Source organism: Phacochoerus africanus, chromosome 2 (genome assembly GCF_016906955.1).
Source record: "Phacochoerus africanus isolate WHEZ1 chromosome 2, ROS_Pafr_v1, whole genome shotgun sequence".
Lineage (NCBI taxonomy): Eukaryota > Metazoa > Chordata > Mammalia > Artiodactyla > Suidae > Phacochoerus > Phacochoerus africanus.
Genome location: NC_062545.1, coordinates 35711986 through 35729240, shown reverse-complemented (window position 1 = coordinate 35729240; position 17255 = coordinate 35711986). Strand labels below are relative to the sequence as shown.

The following is a 17255-nucleotide window of genomic DNA, read 5'->3' as shown; positions in this document are numbered from 1 at the left end:
GTCTGACCCCTCAGCACATCCGCCCTGGAATTCTTGAGGTTATGCTTTCCCCAGGCCCTCAATTTGCCTGGGAAAGGCTGGTGCTTGCTTTTGCTGGGTTGGAAAGGACATGAATTCATTTAGCTTTGGGTCCCTGGACCACCCCACCACTAGTTTCCTTTATAATGAGCTGGCATGCCTGGTCTCAGCTCCTTTCTCCTTGCCTGGCATTTCTAGAGCAGAATCTTCGTTCCCAATGATATCTCTCCTAAATTTTAACACACAGAGATTATTGGCCTTTTTCTGCTTCAAGTAACTGCCTTTTAAAACTGTGGTTTTCTAGCTTTCATTGCAAATCGACTATTTTGCTCCCTAGATATTAACTCAGAGATTCCTTTACTGGGTTAATATTAACATATTTCACCACAGCCACAGCCACAGCCACACAGGATCTGAGCTGTATCTGTGACCTACACCGCAGCTTGTGGCAATGCTGAATCCTTAACGCACTGAGCGAGGGCAGGGATTGAAGCCGCATCCTCATGCCCACTATGTCGGGTTCTTAACCTGCTGAGCCACAACGGGAACTCCTAATACATTTCTTGCAAAGACTAAAATAAAAAAATTTATAGTTCAGGCTATGTAATTTGGTGTTATTTTGAGGCTGAAGAGCATTATGTAGAAAAAATCTGCAGATACCAAATAGCTGGATTAAATTTGTTTAATTATTTTTATGAAATTACATGAGTAAATAGTTTAACTGGAGAATAGAGCCTCAAAAAGAAATTGCTGGAACATAATTCATTTTAGAGTGATATTATAAACTGGAAATAACTACATGCTCCAAGGGAAATGGTTGCATTTATTGCACTTAAGTCATATAAAATGAACATTTTCTGTGATTCTTTTGAAGATTGAGAGGTCAGATTGAGAGGTCAGGATTCAATTGATGCTCTACAAGATTTTGGCTTACATACAAAAACTTATACAATATTTAAGCACAGGCATCACAAATTAAATTATTTTGATGAAACTTCTTGAAAAATATCTTTTCATGAATGATGAATCTTGGTTTATATCATCGAAAGACAAAATTAAGCCACCTCTTAGTTTCCAAGTGTTACCTTGGGAAATTTTTATTCTGTTATCTTGGCTATTTAATGTTCCCTTCTGTAATGAGAAATCACAAAGCCTGCCTTGAAATTTGTTGGAAGAAGTAAACAAGTCGAGAAATATGAACGTGCTTTGCAAACCATCAAGTCCTAGATGCGGAACACTGATGTTTGAATCTTTCTGGGTTCCTGTCACTGTAACTTTGGCAGCCTTGCAGATCTCACCAAGTTTCAGGTTTCTCTCCTCTAGATAAGATTGCTCTGTGTGATTTCTAAGGTTCTTCCTATTCTAGACTCTTCTAGACTCCATCATAGCTTGATATAAGCGAAAGTTTTTTTTTTTTTCAGAATTTTCCTATCTTACCTATTAGATGCATGAGATCATTGCAATGTGTATCAGATGTTGTCTTATGATGTTTTTTTCCCACATAGACAAAAGATTATTTCCTATGATCAGAAAAATTCCCATAGCAAAAAATGTTGAGTAGATACTTGCCTTAAATCTCCTCTCCCTATCTTTTTTTTTTTCTTTGTTTTGATTTTCTTACTTTATGAAGCTCATTTTTTGACAGAGCGTGTTTTCTGGGCTACAGTAAAATGAATAAATCATGGTTTTAGATTCTGATAAAGGTACTTAAGAAGAAATGTGTTAAAACGGAAGTGAAATAGTACATACTAGAAATCCGAATACGTCTAAAAATAATTTAACTAATTTCATCATGTAAAAGCAAACTTTAGAGGAGTCTTCTTTTCTCAAACTAAACTTAATCAGACTTAATAAGGTTAAATGGCACAAAATTGTGTTAGTATATGAGAAACCATATGGCTGGGTGCAGGAATTCAGATAGGCTTGGCCTTTAGATTCTACTATCTAGAGATATTTTAGGAGAAGCTGGGTTAAGCTATGTATATATTTGAATTTAGACCTTAAAAAACTCTCAGCTGGAGTGTCACTGTAGAAAAGGAAGAAAATAAAAATATTCCTGATGTACACAGATGCCATGAGATTTCATTCTCAAAGTAGTTGTCAGCAAGTGTGCCTAAAAATAATTCAAAAAATATTTGCAGGGAAGCAGATTCTCTGTTTTAGGTCCAGGTGTTTTCTCAGGATGACATGGAGTCTGGCTAAATCCTCTGCATGTTTTGTGCATGATAACATCTGGCCATCTTCTACGTAAAAATAAATGAAAGTTACGGATAATTTTCAGCTAATTTGACTGATGAAACTTCATTTATTTTTGGCTTTGAGCATAAGGCAATGTGGAGAACTTGGGCAAGAATGCACGTGCACACACACACACACACACACACACACACACACACACACATAGAAACTCAAGAACTCTACTCTGCCTTGTACTTACTCCTTTCTGAGATCAACCTATAATATTAGCAAACTTCTACTGAAATAAAATAAGATTTCCCTCCCCAAAAGTCTGCTAGGGAAAACTTTTAATCAAGTGCTTCTGAGATGTTTACAAATTCCTTAAATCCAGCAATAATGGCATAATAAAGGGTATGTTGTTTGGGAAGAAAAGTGCCCATCCAAAGTAGAAAAACTACTGGTTAAAAATCGCCACACACCCAAAATGCATTTTCAAGGATAATTTCCATTTAACTGATAGGTTTTCCCATTAAGAGTTGTAAAATATTTTAAAAGAGAAAACAAAATGGTCAAATAATCTTTGTTTTAGTTTCTTCATCTTTATAATCAAGGATATGGACTAGATGCTAAGTTTTTTTCTCTCTAATATAGCTCTAATATTCTATGATTTTTGTCAACATATTAAAATGTGTCCTGCTATTTTATTCAAATGGTCATAGAAAAAGTGGCATAGAATTGTGAAGCCTGACAATATCATCCTTTTAATTTACAGATAACAAAGGCAAGTTCCAAAGACGTAACATGACTACCCAATGATACCCATCTATTAAGATATCAATCAATGTCACAGCTTCCAAATCTCCCCAATCATCAAATATTTTGCCTTGTTTAAGGACTCAAGATTCCCTCCCCACGCCTGGAAATTTTGTTCTAGTAATCACAGGGTGAGGTCAGGAGTCTAAAGGAAAAACAATCCTCAATATTGTGACTTGTCACTCAAGTTAGGATCCACAGATCCCCAACAGACTACCTGGGATACAGTGAAGGAGAGGAACAGCTACATCACACAGTCCTTGGGCAGGCTCCCCAGTGTTACACAGCAGCATCTTCCCGACAGGTCCATCGTTTTATCCGACAGGCTACCACCTCAACAGTATTTTCTCTCTTCTAGATGAAAAGCGTATTATATAAGTGACATTACTTGGTGTCTAGGTTACTTTTCTCTGATAGGCTTCCTATGGAAAATGATATTCCTGAAAGAAACAAGAATTAAAAGAGTGGATCTAGGAAGTTCCCTTCTGACACAGCAGGTTAAGGAGCTGGTATTGCCACAGCTGTGGCATTTCCTGCAACTGCGGCTCGGGTTCCATCCCTGGGCCAGGAGCTTCCACAGGTGGGGGCCAAGAAAAAAAAAAAAAGGAAAAGAAAAGTGGATCTACAGCTCTTACTTACCATCTGCTACCAATCTCACATTCTAGAAGTTTAATTCTGCTCAACTCCTAGCAACTCTCCTTTGGAAAGTACGAATCTGTCTATAACCGTGCAACAGTCTTGAGCCTTTAAGGCAGTCTGGGATTTGAAAATTAATTACTTTACCTTCAGCCATGGTGTAATGAAGTAAATTTCTCTAAACTGTTAGGATATATCAGAAGGACAAAGCTCTTCAAATATTTTGTCATAAGAATTCCTTAATCTTTTTGGCAGGAAAAGAAAAGCTGAAAAAAAATTACCATCTATGGGAGTTCCCGTCATGGCTCGGTGGTTAACAAATCCGACTAGGAACCATGAGGTTGCGGGTTTGGTCCCTGGCCTCGCTCAGTGGGTTAAGGATCCAGCATTGCCATGAGCTGTGGTGTAGGTTGCAGACGCGGCTTGGATCCCGAGTTGCTGTGGCTGTGGCATAGGCCGGTGGCTAAGGCTCTGATTAGACCCCTAGCTTGGGAACCTCCATGTGTCACAGGTGCGGCCCTAGAAAAGACCAAAAAAAAAAAAGAAAAGAAATAAAAGAATTACCATCTAATAGCCTAGTGGGTTTTATGGTTTTATGGAGAGGGACAATGGAGAGAATAAAGTTGCTTCTGAGATATTCTATGTGGAATTCTGAGCACCTCAACATTCATATTTCTGTCAGTTTTTAATATAGATCTTATTTATGGGTGCACTGTTTGAAAATTATGGCCAAAAAAAAATTACGTTCTTTATGCTACCCATGGATGCCAAAGATTAATTTAAGGCCATTTTTTTTAAAATGTAGCACACTATAAGGAATATATTATATTCAGGTCTCAATGAAATATCATTTCTGATTTTCCTGTTAATAAGAAATTGAATTAGTCTTTTATCTATTCATTTTTGGGGAAAGATTAAAAAAGGAGAAAGTAAATGACTTACCTCCTAATCTGCATGACTCCAAACAAAGTAGACGATCAAAAAGCTTACTAAAATTTTAACAAAAAGTAGAACTCAGCATAATTGAATTTCTTTTCATATCCCCACCTAAGGAATGTTGTTAGTGAAATTGCCAAAATAAATTCATTATTTAGTCACGTCGTTTATAAAGTGGTCTTAGGATGCTTCCTCTGAGGATCAAGTATCCAGTTAAAGCTGTGATAGACTGCTGAATGATATAGAAAAGGTTTTTGAACATTTCATATTGGCTTTAGAAGGCTGACCTGTTAAACCTGGAACAATTTTATTTATTTAAAAGAGTGGACAAGGAGATCAATGGTATTAGACTATCCTTGTATGGGGTAAGAAACTGTGAGTTGTAGGTAGAAATCTACGAATGTTAGATACATGTATAATTATTTTTAAATGTCCTTGGGGCCAGGGATCCCTCAAAAGCCTTAAGTGGATACCTATTCAAAGGTATACAAAATATAAATAATACTGTATATTTTTAAAAATTTTAAAGAAACACAAAGAATATATAGGTATACATGTTATAATTTCAAAGTCAACACTAGCACATAAGTTGTTCTTATCTAAGTACATACTAAGATACTTCCTATATCAACACATGCACCTACAAACACATGGCCATGCACATAACCTTGCTTTCTGCCACTTGCAAGAAAGTTAGAATATACACTATAGTACATTGTTCCAACTTAAATCATAATCAAATTAATGAGGATGGCATTAAAAAATTCAGATCTAAGAAATCAAAATAAGGAAGATAATTATATCATAGATTAAAAACACTGAAGACTGATGGGAGGTTAAGATTTAAATTGTTTGTCCCAGTAATCTTGAAAGATACAGAAGACACTGGACTGGTTGATAACACTCTGAACTCTCTCTTTGGCAAATGGGACTTCTGAAATCTAGTAAGCCGGGCCAGAGGCTCAGACCATCGATGCTTCTGATCGCTAAGAAATGGTAAAGCTTTGAGCAGTTCTCCGCAAGGCAGGGGGTGCTGATGGAGATCTGGATGCCCATCTGGATGGGAGACGGCGATTTGCTGGTCTAGCAGGTCGGGAAAATCCTTTTCCATGTGAGGATTTCACTGCCATCGGTTCCTAAGACACAAATGAAGATGTTCATTTCATTATTCAGGTGCATACAATGAGCTAACTATATTATGGATCATATGACCATATTTATATAGGATTCATTATGACCATATATATGAGCAAGAAAAACCAGCAAAAATTACAGAGGGTATTTGTGGTCTTGAATCAAAACAATTCACTTTTAATATGAACATGGCATTTGATAATCCTGTTGATCTCCTCACACTGACAAGTTTACAACTGATTTCTTTTTAGATCTAACCGTGAGTTCGGGATTCAAAAGTTTATGTTCGATAATTTTGATATGGTAGAGCTAAAGATTTCTCTTTCTCTCTCTCTTTTTTTTTGCTTTTTCTAAGGCCACACCCATGGCATATGGAAGTTCCCAAGCTAGGAGTCAAATCGGAGCTACAGTCACAACAATGCAGGATCCGAGCTGCATCTGTGACCTATACTACAGCTCATAGCTACGCAGGATTCTTAACCCACTGAGCAAGGCCAGGAATCGAACCCACAACCTCATGGTTCTTAGTCGGAGTCATTTCCACTGCACCACGATGGGAACTCCCTAAAGATTTTTCTCAGTCGGCTTTCAGGATACTTTAGAGTTTTTATTTTATTTTATTTTATTGTCTTTTTGCCTTTTCTAGGGCCGCAGCTAGGGCATATGGAGGTTCCCAGGCTAGGGGTCGAATCAGGGCTGCAGCCACCAGTCTACGCCAGAGCCACAGCAACATGGGATCCGAGCCGAGTCTGCAACCTACACCACAGCTCACGGCAACACCGGATCCTTAACCCACTGAGCAAAGCCAGGGATAGAACCCGCAACCTCATGGTTCCTAGTTGGATTCGTTAACCACTGAGCCACAATGGGAACTCCAAGTGTTTTTTTTTTTTTTTTTTTAAAGATAATAATTTAGGGAGTTTCCTTGTGATGCAGTGGGTTAAGGATCCTGTGTTGTCACTGCAGTGGCTCAGGTTGCTGCTGTGGTGAGGATTCAATCCCTGGCTCAGGAATTTTCAAATGCTATGGGCACACCAAAAAAAAAATTTTTTTTTTAATTGAAAAGATAATAATTTAAAGAGGAGTTAATTTCACCCAGTTATTTTATAGCAAGTTATTGAGGTTAAAAGGCACAGAAACTATGAAGGATTTATCTATTGCTATCTTTTTTCCTGCTAATAATCACCATTACTATCTCTGAAAAGTTTCAAAATTATCATTAAAATACTTTTAAATGTAAATCCATTCTAACTGCTAAGAAAGACTTGTGATCTATTCCTAGTGTTTTCTAATGACTGAAAACCTTTTCCTTCTCTTCCCTTCTCTTTCATTTCTTCCTACCTCTCTTTCTTATTTCAATGGAATAAAAGCATTGTAGGACCCTTGCAATTAAAAAACAATTTAAAACTTTCATGATACATTTTTATGCCTTTGGTCCTTTTCGATCTTCTTAACAAAGCCCATGCTTTTTCACCTGAGATGAGGAGTAAGGACGGCCTTCATTTCCATGACAGTAACTTGCATTTGCTTTTTCTCACCTTGGAGTCTTATTTTTTTAAACTTGTTCGTGGAGAGGGGGGATGGAGAACTACTCCTAAGGATCTGCAGTGGAGGACCTCTCCCAAACCCTCAATCAGTACAAAAATGGGCACTATTTAGTAATATTTGTTAGTTAAGGAGAATTTTGGCTGGTTATTATATATGTGCTTTCATTCCCCATCAGAAGCCACAAGACCTTACAGGTGTTTATGGGCTCAACCAAAAAACAGAAATACAAAGCAAGATAACCATTTGTACTTTGGGCAAACAGGCAAATTTTCTGATAAAAAGGATGTAAGATGATATTTTTGTAGGGCTTGAAACCCTCATAAAAATAATTTTTTTTACACCAGGAGGAGGCAACTTGCATAGCTTAAAACTATGTTGCATACACATCACGCTATGTAAAACTAGGGTTTTTGAAACCCTGGCTAATTATAACAAAGGGTCATCTTGTAAATTTTTGTAAATTATACATAAAGGGACTTGGGAATAGCTCTTCAATGTGAATACCAATCTGTTTAACCTCCTTTTCTCTTCTAACTAAGCTCATACTCTTTTGCAAGCAAACTGGAACAACAACAACAAAAAAGGTAATACTTATTTAAATACCCATTTGGAGAGAGGGCAATTTTCATGTAAAGAATTTATACAAATAATAATGACCTTAAATTTTTTTAACACTTTAATATCATTGTTATTTCCATGTACTGCTCTTTAGCTCCGCCATAAAGAGAACTTCATGAGGCACTATTTTAAATGATATTTTTTACCCAAACTCATATTAATGTAACTAATCTCATGAGGAAGAACATGAATCAAATTCTAGGAATGACCGAACCAATCACAGCTAATAACTGAAAAGTACACATTAGTTTTAAAATACTTCCCGTATGCTTTTAAGAATATAAACACTTTATTAGAATAAAATTATTCAAATTAACAAATGCATATTCAAAGTATTTTTTCAAGAAAGAAACTCACAAAAAATATTGGATCTTTTTGAGGTTCTTAAGTCCATTTTTATATTATGTTATGCTATTTCAGGATTTAAATAAAAGTTACAATGTGCTAAACCCATACTTAAAAACTAAACTTTTAAAAGTTCGGGTTGAGTTACAATCTTAAGGTTTATATTTATTCACAAATGAAGGGTCAAGGAACTAAGATGTCAAAACATGTGCCTACATTCTATTTATATGAATGGGCAACTGACTGAACTCTGAGCTGTTGCTAAATACAGATGCACTTCTACCAAAATATGTCAAATTGTTTCCTCACCTCTGTTACTTTTTTCCAGTCTATTACTTGCTTCACTTGCCGTGCTCCACACATAGCTGTCTTGTGCAGAAGCTCTTGTTCTATCTGGAGCTTTTCTAAACGCTGATTTAATGTGGCTCCACAGCTGACATCAGAATTACATTTGGTCCAATTAGTCTGAAAGCACTTAGAATTTTGCAGTGCAGACCCTGTGGATGTCTCATAGGTTTTCAGCAGCTTTTCCACCACACCATAATTTGACCTGGGATCAGCTGATCTTGGGCGGCCAGACAAATTGCTGGGTCTCCAGTCATGCTCATGGAGCCTCTTACGATAACTGCTAGGGCTTCCATGTTCCTGCATTTGTCCAAATAGGCTGGCTGCGGACTTCTGGGTGGAATTATCAGGTACGTTTTCCTTGGGCACAGGCATGGGGGCACTGGTTTTCAGAATGTCAGAAACACTGTCACTTTCTGACACGTTACCTATACTTGTTATTAAGGAATCATGGGGCTGAAGATCTTCAGGCGATTCTGAGTAGCTTTGATTTTGCTGTACTGCACGACAATTTCTATCTGTTCTGAATACGGTTCTGTTAAATTCATCAGTCTTTGCTGCCAGCTTTTCATTCCTAGTAGTCCTTTCAAAGCCACAACTAAAATTTCTCAGTGGGCCACTGCTTTGAGTCCCTGAGGAGCTACTGTCATTGCGTCTGTGCGGATCAGGATGAGATTTAACAGGGTGATCTGGGATTGCCTTTTCATCTTTTGGCTTACTGGGACTAGAGCAGGTTTTCTGAAACCACGATGTAGAGGATCTATTTTTTACGCCTATCCCAATGTCACACGACCACGTCCTAAGTTCAGCATTTTCACTGCATGAAGCAGTGTTATCTATTTTTGTTTTGGGTGCGGAAGGAGAAAACATGATGCCATCTTTCAAAGTCTTGCCTTCATTTAGACACAGTGTAGGCATCTCATCCTGCCTCCAAAGGAAACGAGGGGTGCAGTTCCTTTCACTTTGACCTTGGGTCACCCAGATGTTATGGTCTAAACTCTCCTTCAAACTTTCATGGGCTTGTTCAGAATATGAACTGGGAAAATTTCGAGATGTGCTTCTTGGAGGAGGAACTGGTGGAGTTTCATGTCTCTGCAGATCAATTATATCAATTCCACCCTTTTTCTTATAATTGTTTTGGAAAACATCAGTACAGCTCAGGTTCTTTCTGTTTTTTTGTTTTTCTTTTTCAAAATTGGTTGAAGGAATGCATTGGGTGCTGTTGATCATGTGATCTCCATGAGGCATATTAATTACATTTGGGACTTCCTGGAGAAAAGAATCTGACTTCATCCTAAACAATTGTAAAACACGGTATATTAGTGATAACCTCATTTATGATAAGCTCTTAAAAGACACTGTAGCTAAAAGAATGGATTGTTATAGGAAAAGGAGTCTAAACTTCCTCAAACATCATTTTTATATAAATCCCCTAGTCCAAAATTTCAAGTCCCTTTTACTGCAAGATAAAGCCTGCCTCTGTGTTGTATTCAAGACTCTACATACATAGTCTGAACTAAAGATATTTTAACTGTGTCACTCATTTTTAAAATTACCTGAAATTTCACCTACCCACAGAATACACTGCGTATTGTCTCTTGGGTATCTGCTATTACAGTTGTCATTTCTATAGGTTTTCTTTTTCTTTTTTTTTTTTTTTTGCCATTTCCAGGGCTGCTCCAGCGGCATACGGAGGTTCCCAGGCTAGGGGTCGAATCGGAGCTGTAGCCGCCAGCCTACGCCAGAGCCACAGCAACTCGGGATCCGAGCCGCGTCTGCAACCTACACCACAGCTCACGGCAACGCCGGGTCCTTAACCCACTGAGCAAGGGCAGGGATCGAACCCGCAACCTCATGGTTCCTAGTCGGATTCATTAACCACTGTGCCACGACGGGAACTCCACTATAGGTTTTCTTTTGCCATTTCTGTACCTCTGCTTTGCCTACTGAATTCCTATTCATTATGTCTTCTGAGCTCAAGTCCCCCCTCATGAATCTGAAATAACATTATAAGTAGTATTGATAGAAATTTAAATCAAAGCACAAAGAGACATGAGGAACACAACATGGAAAGTGTTATTTGGGCCTGAAAGAAAAGTGACAATTTTTTTTTTTTTTTTGATGAGTAAAGGGCATAGAGACAAAGTGAGCTGCAGTGAAAATAGTGTGGCTATTCAAGGAACAGTGAGTACTTTGGATGGAATATGAAACAGAGTGGGAAGGATGATGGAAAATAAGAGAGAAACATAGGTCGAAGTGTAATGACTTTGAATTACATATTAAGGGATTTTGCTTTTTTCTAAAGGCTATGAAGTGACAGAACTTTATACCTAGTAGGGTTTGCAAGATAAAACTGGCAAGCAAGAATTTTTTTTTTCTTTTCTTTTTTTTTTAGGGCTGCACCAGCAGCATATGGGGGTTCCCGGGCTAGGGGTCCAACCAGAGCTGTATCCGCTGGCCTATACCATTGCCACAGCAATGTGGGATCCGAGCCACATCTGTGGCTTACACCACAGCTCATGGCAATGCCAGATCCTTCATGCACTGAGCAAGGCCAGGGATCAAACCTGCATCCTCATGGATCCTAGTCAGGTTCATTAGCCACTGAGCCACAATGAGAACTCCCCAGAATTTTCTGATTTACTAAAGTCAAAACCTAAGTGTAGCAAAAATGTGGGTTCATAAATTAGTGTTAACTAATTATATTGATAAATATAAATCATATTTATGTCTCTTCAAGTTATAGCTTATAAGAAAGTACAGATAAATACTCAAAAGAGAATAATAGGCAAAGGCTAAATGGGAGAGTGGAAGGCAAAATTATGTATAAAACATGGTTGAGTGAGAAAATCTGTTGTAAATCAGTACCAAAATTCTCTCTGAGCTTCCAAAGAGCTAAAGAAAAAGAAGGGTACACGGTGCTGTAGCTTTCTAAGAGAAGTATACTGGAGATAAATGTTGATCCTAGAACAGTTCATCTTTTCTTAAATTGTAGAAAATACCAATTTATTTTTCAACTTGGCTAAAACTTACCCTTTATATAGTTGTTTCTGAACTGCAGCACTTCATAGCACCGCATAAATGTGTGTACATATTTACAATACGTTGTTCTGAAAATATGAAGGCTTACATTATAGACATAATAAATCTAGAGAAATAAATGACTCAAAACATTTCAGCAGAACATCACTATACAATTACAACATCACATGTTAAATTCGACATCGTTTAGAGATGTATTTAACTAGATTAACCCAATATATGCTTCCATGGCCAAATACTCAACATTAAAAAGAACTCCATCTAAGTATACTTGTTAATTTATTATTTATTATTGTGAGCATAACTAAATGAAACACCAAAAAAGTAAAGTACGCCTCATAGTCAGACTAAAAATTTGCTTTGAGAATTAGTGAACAGAGCCATATACAATTTAAGTTTTTATCTTCTATCTAGGGTAACAGGTTTTAATAACATTATGAATTCCCACTAACGAAAGTGTTAGAAGCTAAAGGCGGTTTGGATTCATTAATTGAAAACAATATTCTTCTTGAGTTTTCAACAGAACAATCATCAGAGATGTTCCAGCCTACCTTTTGTGGTGAGACCGCTTTTGTATTTCCTCTTGAAAGCTGCATAATTCTTCACTAACTTTAGCAAGTTCTTCAAGAGCCTTTATAGTAGAAGCAACAACACGTTAGCTCTTTGAAATGTAAATATTTCTTTAGAAACAGTTCTAGGCCAGTCCTGTCTTACTTACTGTGTGGAGGGCTCCAGAACAGCTCTCACTCTCTTCAGAAGTCTTCAGGTCCGGCCAGGTCTCACCTTCCTTTTGGTTGTCTGAGGCCAAAGCATCTATAAACTCTACTTTGGATTTTTTGGTTGCTTTTTGTTCTTTACACATGGGCTGTCTTTCACTGAGTAAGCTCTGCTCCATTTTATCTTTTTTTCCCAGCCCATCCCTGTTATTCACCCCCATCAATTCACATTGTCCTGAACTGGGGTCATTTGGGAAAGATTCCACCATTTTATCCTGAATGGTCTTCTCACGATCGAAATTAGGGATCCTAGCACGCTCACTCATGTTGATTTTCCTTCGAAGCTTTACTTCGTGGCAGAGCTGTAGGGAAAACAAAGATAAAGATTTCCCCAATCCACTTGGTCAATATTTTTTGATATGAAGCACACTGTTTTCAGTCCTCTTTGCCATATTACTGTGTACCCAGGGGATTAATGCTTATGCTTCCAAACAGTGCTTTGAAAATCTGGATTAACCTGAACAACTTTGGTGAACCATAAAGACTTTTAGTAGGTAAAAGCATGGGTGGTAATTTCTGTCTTCCTGGGTAGAAATCAACTCCCTCAGAAATGACACAAACCTGAATTTATATCTAGATGTCATGATGATATAGAAGCACTGTTAAAGAAATTGGAATGCCCCAAGTCAATGACTGTCAATGCTCTTTGAATTCCTTTCAGAGAAAAGCAGGAGTTTAACATTAGGATTATATTTTTAAAATAGATGATCCCTCTTTTATGCTAGTATTTAACTGTAAATAGTTGACAATCTCATATATAGTAACTCAGCTCATTCTTTTCTCTAATATATTGGAGTCAAAAGATGTTTCTTTTGGAAATCATGTTGGTGAGGTCTAGGTATTACTCAGTTTTTGTTTTTGTTTTGTTTTGTTTTGTTTTGTTTTGTTTTACTGCCCATGGCTATACACATTCAGAAAAAGTTTCTTGTCCTAATTAAAACAAATGTGACCCTGTAATAGAATAGAAATTTAAGGCTTTGATCATGTATTAGTCCATGTTAAAGTGGGCCTCAAACTATTTCATGAGAATTTGGTTTGACCTGCAGGCACTTAGCTCACCTCTAAATAGTGGAAGTGGCTTTCTCTTCAGGCTTGAGTTCTGGGAAAGCTTGTGAAATTCCAAAGACTGTCGGAGAACTATTAAAATAACTACTTTTTACAGCCACAACCTATATCTGCACTGCATCTACTATTCAAGGAATATAATAACAGATTTATTGCTGCTCAATATTTACCCAAATCTCAGATGAGAGAAGCACCATACACAGTTAATGCCCGAAGGATATGCACTGTATTTATTGCTCTGTAAACTCATAAATCTGTCAGGATAGCATCAAATTGCAGCCATGAATCAACCGTTTTGGCCTCTGTAAAATTATTTGCACTGAACTGTTGGGGCACTATCCTTTTGGCTGACCTTGGGGGACATTATAAGAAGCAACCCTCCAATGCACCATGCTAAATCTACGGATGCTATTGGTGCCTTTGTTCTCTTTTGAGGAGCCATAGGTGAAGACAAAATTGCTTCAGTTACACAATCAAGGATGAAAGTGCCATTTCTGAGAAATAGGCTTGCTTTTGTTTACTGAATATTGAAAAATATGCATCTGATAATTTTATTAGTTAGCCAGCATTTCGCATATGAGCCTTCCTTTTCTTCTCTCATCATTCTCTTCTAGTTTTGGCATCCGTGACCTTACATGAAATTTTATTTCGCATTGTAAATTCTCTTGGGGACTCAGGTAATGGACATTATATTATTGAGGGAAAAACCCTTTATTTTGTATAAGGAAACCTGTGTTACTTGGTACCCAGCCCTTTTCAATGGTTATTTGATAGTTCAAACAAAGGAGACAAGCAGGAAAGATTGCAATGTGTTAAAAAAATAAAGTGAAATAAAGATAAATAAAACAGGCACCTATTAACTCTAGCCAGGATTTCTATCTGGATTATTCTAGGTTTCAAATGATCCAGGTATATACATCTTGGTTTTGCAATAGCAAAGGCGATGATTGTGGATAATCAAAGAGTCATTGACATCTTAATACTAAAAGAAGGTGATGATTGTGGCTGAACAAAGAGTCATTGACATCTTAATACTAAACGTTGATCCTCTCACTAGATGCAATTATTACTTGGAATCACTTAAGTTATATGCATGGAAACCTGTATTTTTCCAATAAAAGGCTTAATAAGTTATGTGTGATTTATTTATTTTTTGGCTGTGCCATCAGCATATGGTAATTCTGGGGCCAGGGATCAAACCCATGTACCATAGCAGTGACCCGAGCCACAGAATGGCAATAGCTGGATCCTTAACCCACTGTGCCACCAGGGAACTTCAAGTTGTATCTGATTGAATGCACAGAACTTAGGAATAAATGTGAAAAAAAAATATAGTCTATTACGCTTGTGGCATGTTATATTTTTTCAAGTGCCGATTTTTAATTTTAGTTAAAAAGATTGTTTGGATTTTCTGTGACACCTGAGGATAATTTCCTCTTGTTTTCCTCAGTCTTTTCTACTCCCAGTTTTGTGTGTGTCCAAAGGAATGTATTAAAGGTACATTCTTACAGGAGTTCCCATTGTGGCTCAGTGGTAAGGAATCCGACTAGTATCCATAAGAATGTGGGACCAATCCCTGGCCCTACTCAGTGGGTTAAGGATTCAGCATTGCTGAGAACTGCAGTTTAGGTCACAGACGTGGCTTGGATCTTGAATTGCTGTGGTCGTGGTGTAGGTCGGCAGCTGGCATTGCTGTGGCTGTGGCGTAGGCCGGCAGCTGCATCAGCTCCTATTCAGCCCCTAGTCTGGGAACTTGCATATGCCATGGGTATGGCCCTAAAAAAAAAAGAAAAAGAAAAAAGGTACATTCTTACAAGTACAAAGCTGGGAGTAGAAAAGAAAACATACATATTATGCCATTTTGTATAAGGAACTTGAAAGCATCTGTGAATTTTGGTATCCATGGGGGTGGGGGGGTCTTGGAACCTGTCTCCAGTCCCCACTGAAAGCTGACTATACATATTAGTATGATCAGGGGAGCACAATGCTAGTATTCACTACTGAAGAGCATCATCGATGAGTTTTCTGGGTAAGCACATTTTCTATACATATTCCTGGGTATAGGGCTATATACTGCAGGCAGAGTGTCAAAACAGCACCAGAGCTGCTATCGAAGATAAAGGAAAAATATTCTAGCCCTTCCATCTCCTTGATGCGGAAGAGGACAGTATTTTTATGGTCTATCATCCTAAGTTTAAAGTATGTTTAATGCCTGCTAATTGATAAGGCTAGTATTTTCCATAGATGGAATCTATAAAGCTGTCAGAATAACTATTTAACAATAACAAATTTAACCAAACAGCAGATTGTCTTATCTACATGGCTTAATTAATTATCTAGACTAATCCTGACTCCTTTATTTAGTTTGCTTGGATACTGGAATTATCTGAAATTGTTACTAACCAAAACTTCCAAACCTTTGGAGCCAATGACCCATGACTTCAGGTTTTGGATTGGAGCTGTGGATTTTGCTTTGACTTAGCCATCTCCGTGCTGATCCAGTCTGAGCATCTGGGTGGAGGAGTTAAGATGGCAAGCAAAAAGCACTTTCCAAAGTATAGAAGAATGAGAAGTAAATTCTCCTTTCAACCTCTAATCGTCTACAACATGCCTGCCTTCGCAGGTCTATTTTAAAGAAATAGTTAATAACTACTCTTTTTAATTTTTCCTTTTAGCATGCCAATTTGTATTTTATTCACAACCAATTATATGGCTGTTAATAAGAAAAATATTTGCACTATAAACACATAAAGCACCAGCTTTGATTGCCTGTGAATAAAGGCCAAAGAGTCTGTTAAAATAACTGCCTTGGCAACGTGCACAAAACCATATAAGTCAATAGCAGGCATGTTACAAGAAAGAAAGATAAGTATAAATAATTTTCAGTTGGAACAAGCTTAATATACAGCAATACAGATAAAGGAAAGCTTCCAGGCCCAGCAGGCTGAGGAGATAAAATGATTATTTGTATCAGTGTCACAGCGTGTCATTTTTCATAACCCATTTCCTAATATATGTGCCAATAAATGTAGCACATCTTGCCAGAATAAAAACCACATCCACTGTCATTCTTTTTGATGTATGACACTCTTTTTGATTATACTGAATTATCAAATATGTAATTTCCTTTAGTAGACATTATTCATAAATCAGCTCAGGAAAGATCTGTATTTTAATGCCTAATTATAATTTTGCTAAAATATGTTCCAGTAATAATGTTTTTCTTATGTTTTCATCTGCATCCTATATTTGAAAACTCATGCAAAATACATACCTCACTCTGGATACCAAGGCACGCGAGTCAGAAAATAATAAACTGATACACTTTAGAGTGATATTTCAAGTTCTACTTTTCATGCAAGTCTATAAAATATTAGTCTCGGCAATGCCATTGGGTTAGGTCATGCTGTTTTGGGTCTAGTAAATGTCATTGAGACGTGCATCTTTTAGGTGGAATAGAAAAATAAAAAGTTAAGTTCCCAATACAAACCAAACCAAAGCATTTTGCATTCTGAGTTTTAAATTTCCAATTATTCAAAACAAATCAACTTGTACCTCTTCTATCTTCTTCTGCATGACCTTCCATTGACTTTCCCATTCCTTCCTTTCATTGTCAAACTGGTCCAGTAATTCCATCTTTTCCCTGTGCCAGTTAGTCTCTGTGTTCTCCCACTGCTTATGTAGGTCCATGGCAACCGTGCGAGTGTTGGTGAAGGGGTGTTTCTGCTCGTCTCTGTCTTCTCTTAACTGTTTCTTGGAAGCTTGGAGTTGTTTTATTTGAAGCAGTCTCACTTGCCTTTA

General features: G+C 37.4%; 2 protein-coding genes across 3 annotated transcripts in view; both read right to left on the bottom strand.

Moving 5' to 3' along the window:
- Positions 1–4554: 4554 nt before the first annotated feature.
- KIAA0408 (KIAA0408 ortholog) lies at positions 4555–17144 on the bottom strand. 2 transcript variants are annotated; one of them, XM_047759042.1, is made up of 5 exons: positions 15858–15952; positions 12332–12691; positions 12165–12244; positions 8536–9865; positions 4555–5717 (listed from the first exon to the last, which is right to left on the bottom strand). In XM_047759042.1, the coding sequence occupies exons 2-5, from the start codon at positions 12653–12655 to the stop codon at positions 5568–5570; spliced, it is 1884 nt and encodes a 627-aa protein (XP_047614998.1). In that variant the 5' UTR covers positions 12656–12691; positions 15858–15952; the 3' UTR covers positions 4555–5567. The 2 variants fall into 2 exon arrangements, with proteins under 2 accessions (XP_047614998.1, XP_047614991.1); XM_047759035.1 differs by lacking the exon at positions 15858–15952 and adding an exon at positions 17010–17144 and having other exon boundaries at positions 4568–5717.
- SOGA3 (SOGA family member 3) overlaps positions 17124–17255 on the bottom strand; it is a 69430-nt gene continuing 69298 nt past the window's right edge. Inside the window, exon 8 of the mRNA XM_047759056.1 lies at positions 17124–17250. The gene's annotated coding sequence lies outside the window, so the exon portion shown is untranslated. The remainder of the gene's footprint in view (positions 17251–17255) is intronic.

Coding starts and splice junctions, on each gene's coding strand:
- KIAA0408 (XM_047759035.1), bottom strand. CDS start 17,144: ATGGACCTACATAAGCAGTGGGAGAACACAGAGACTAACTGGCACAGG. Junction 12,692..17,009: donor TGCAGAAGAAGATAGAAGAG/GTACAAGTTGAT, acceptor TTTTCCCTACAG/CTCTGCCACGAAGTAAAGCT. Junction 12,245..12,331: donor GTTCTGGAGCCCTCCACACA/GTAAGTAAGACA, acceptor TCTACTATAAAG/GCTCTTGAAGAACTTGCTAA.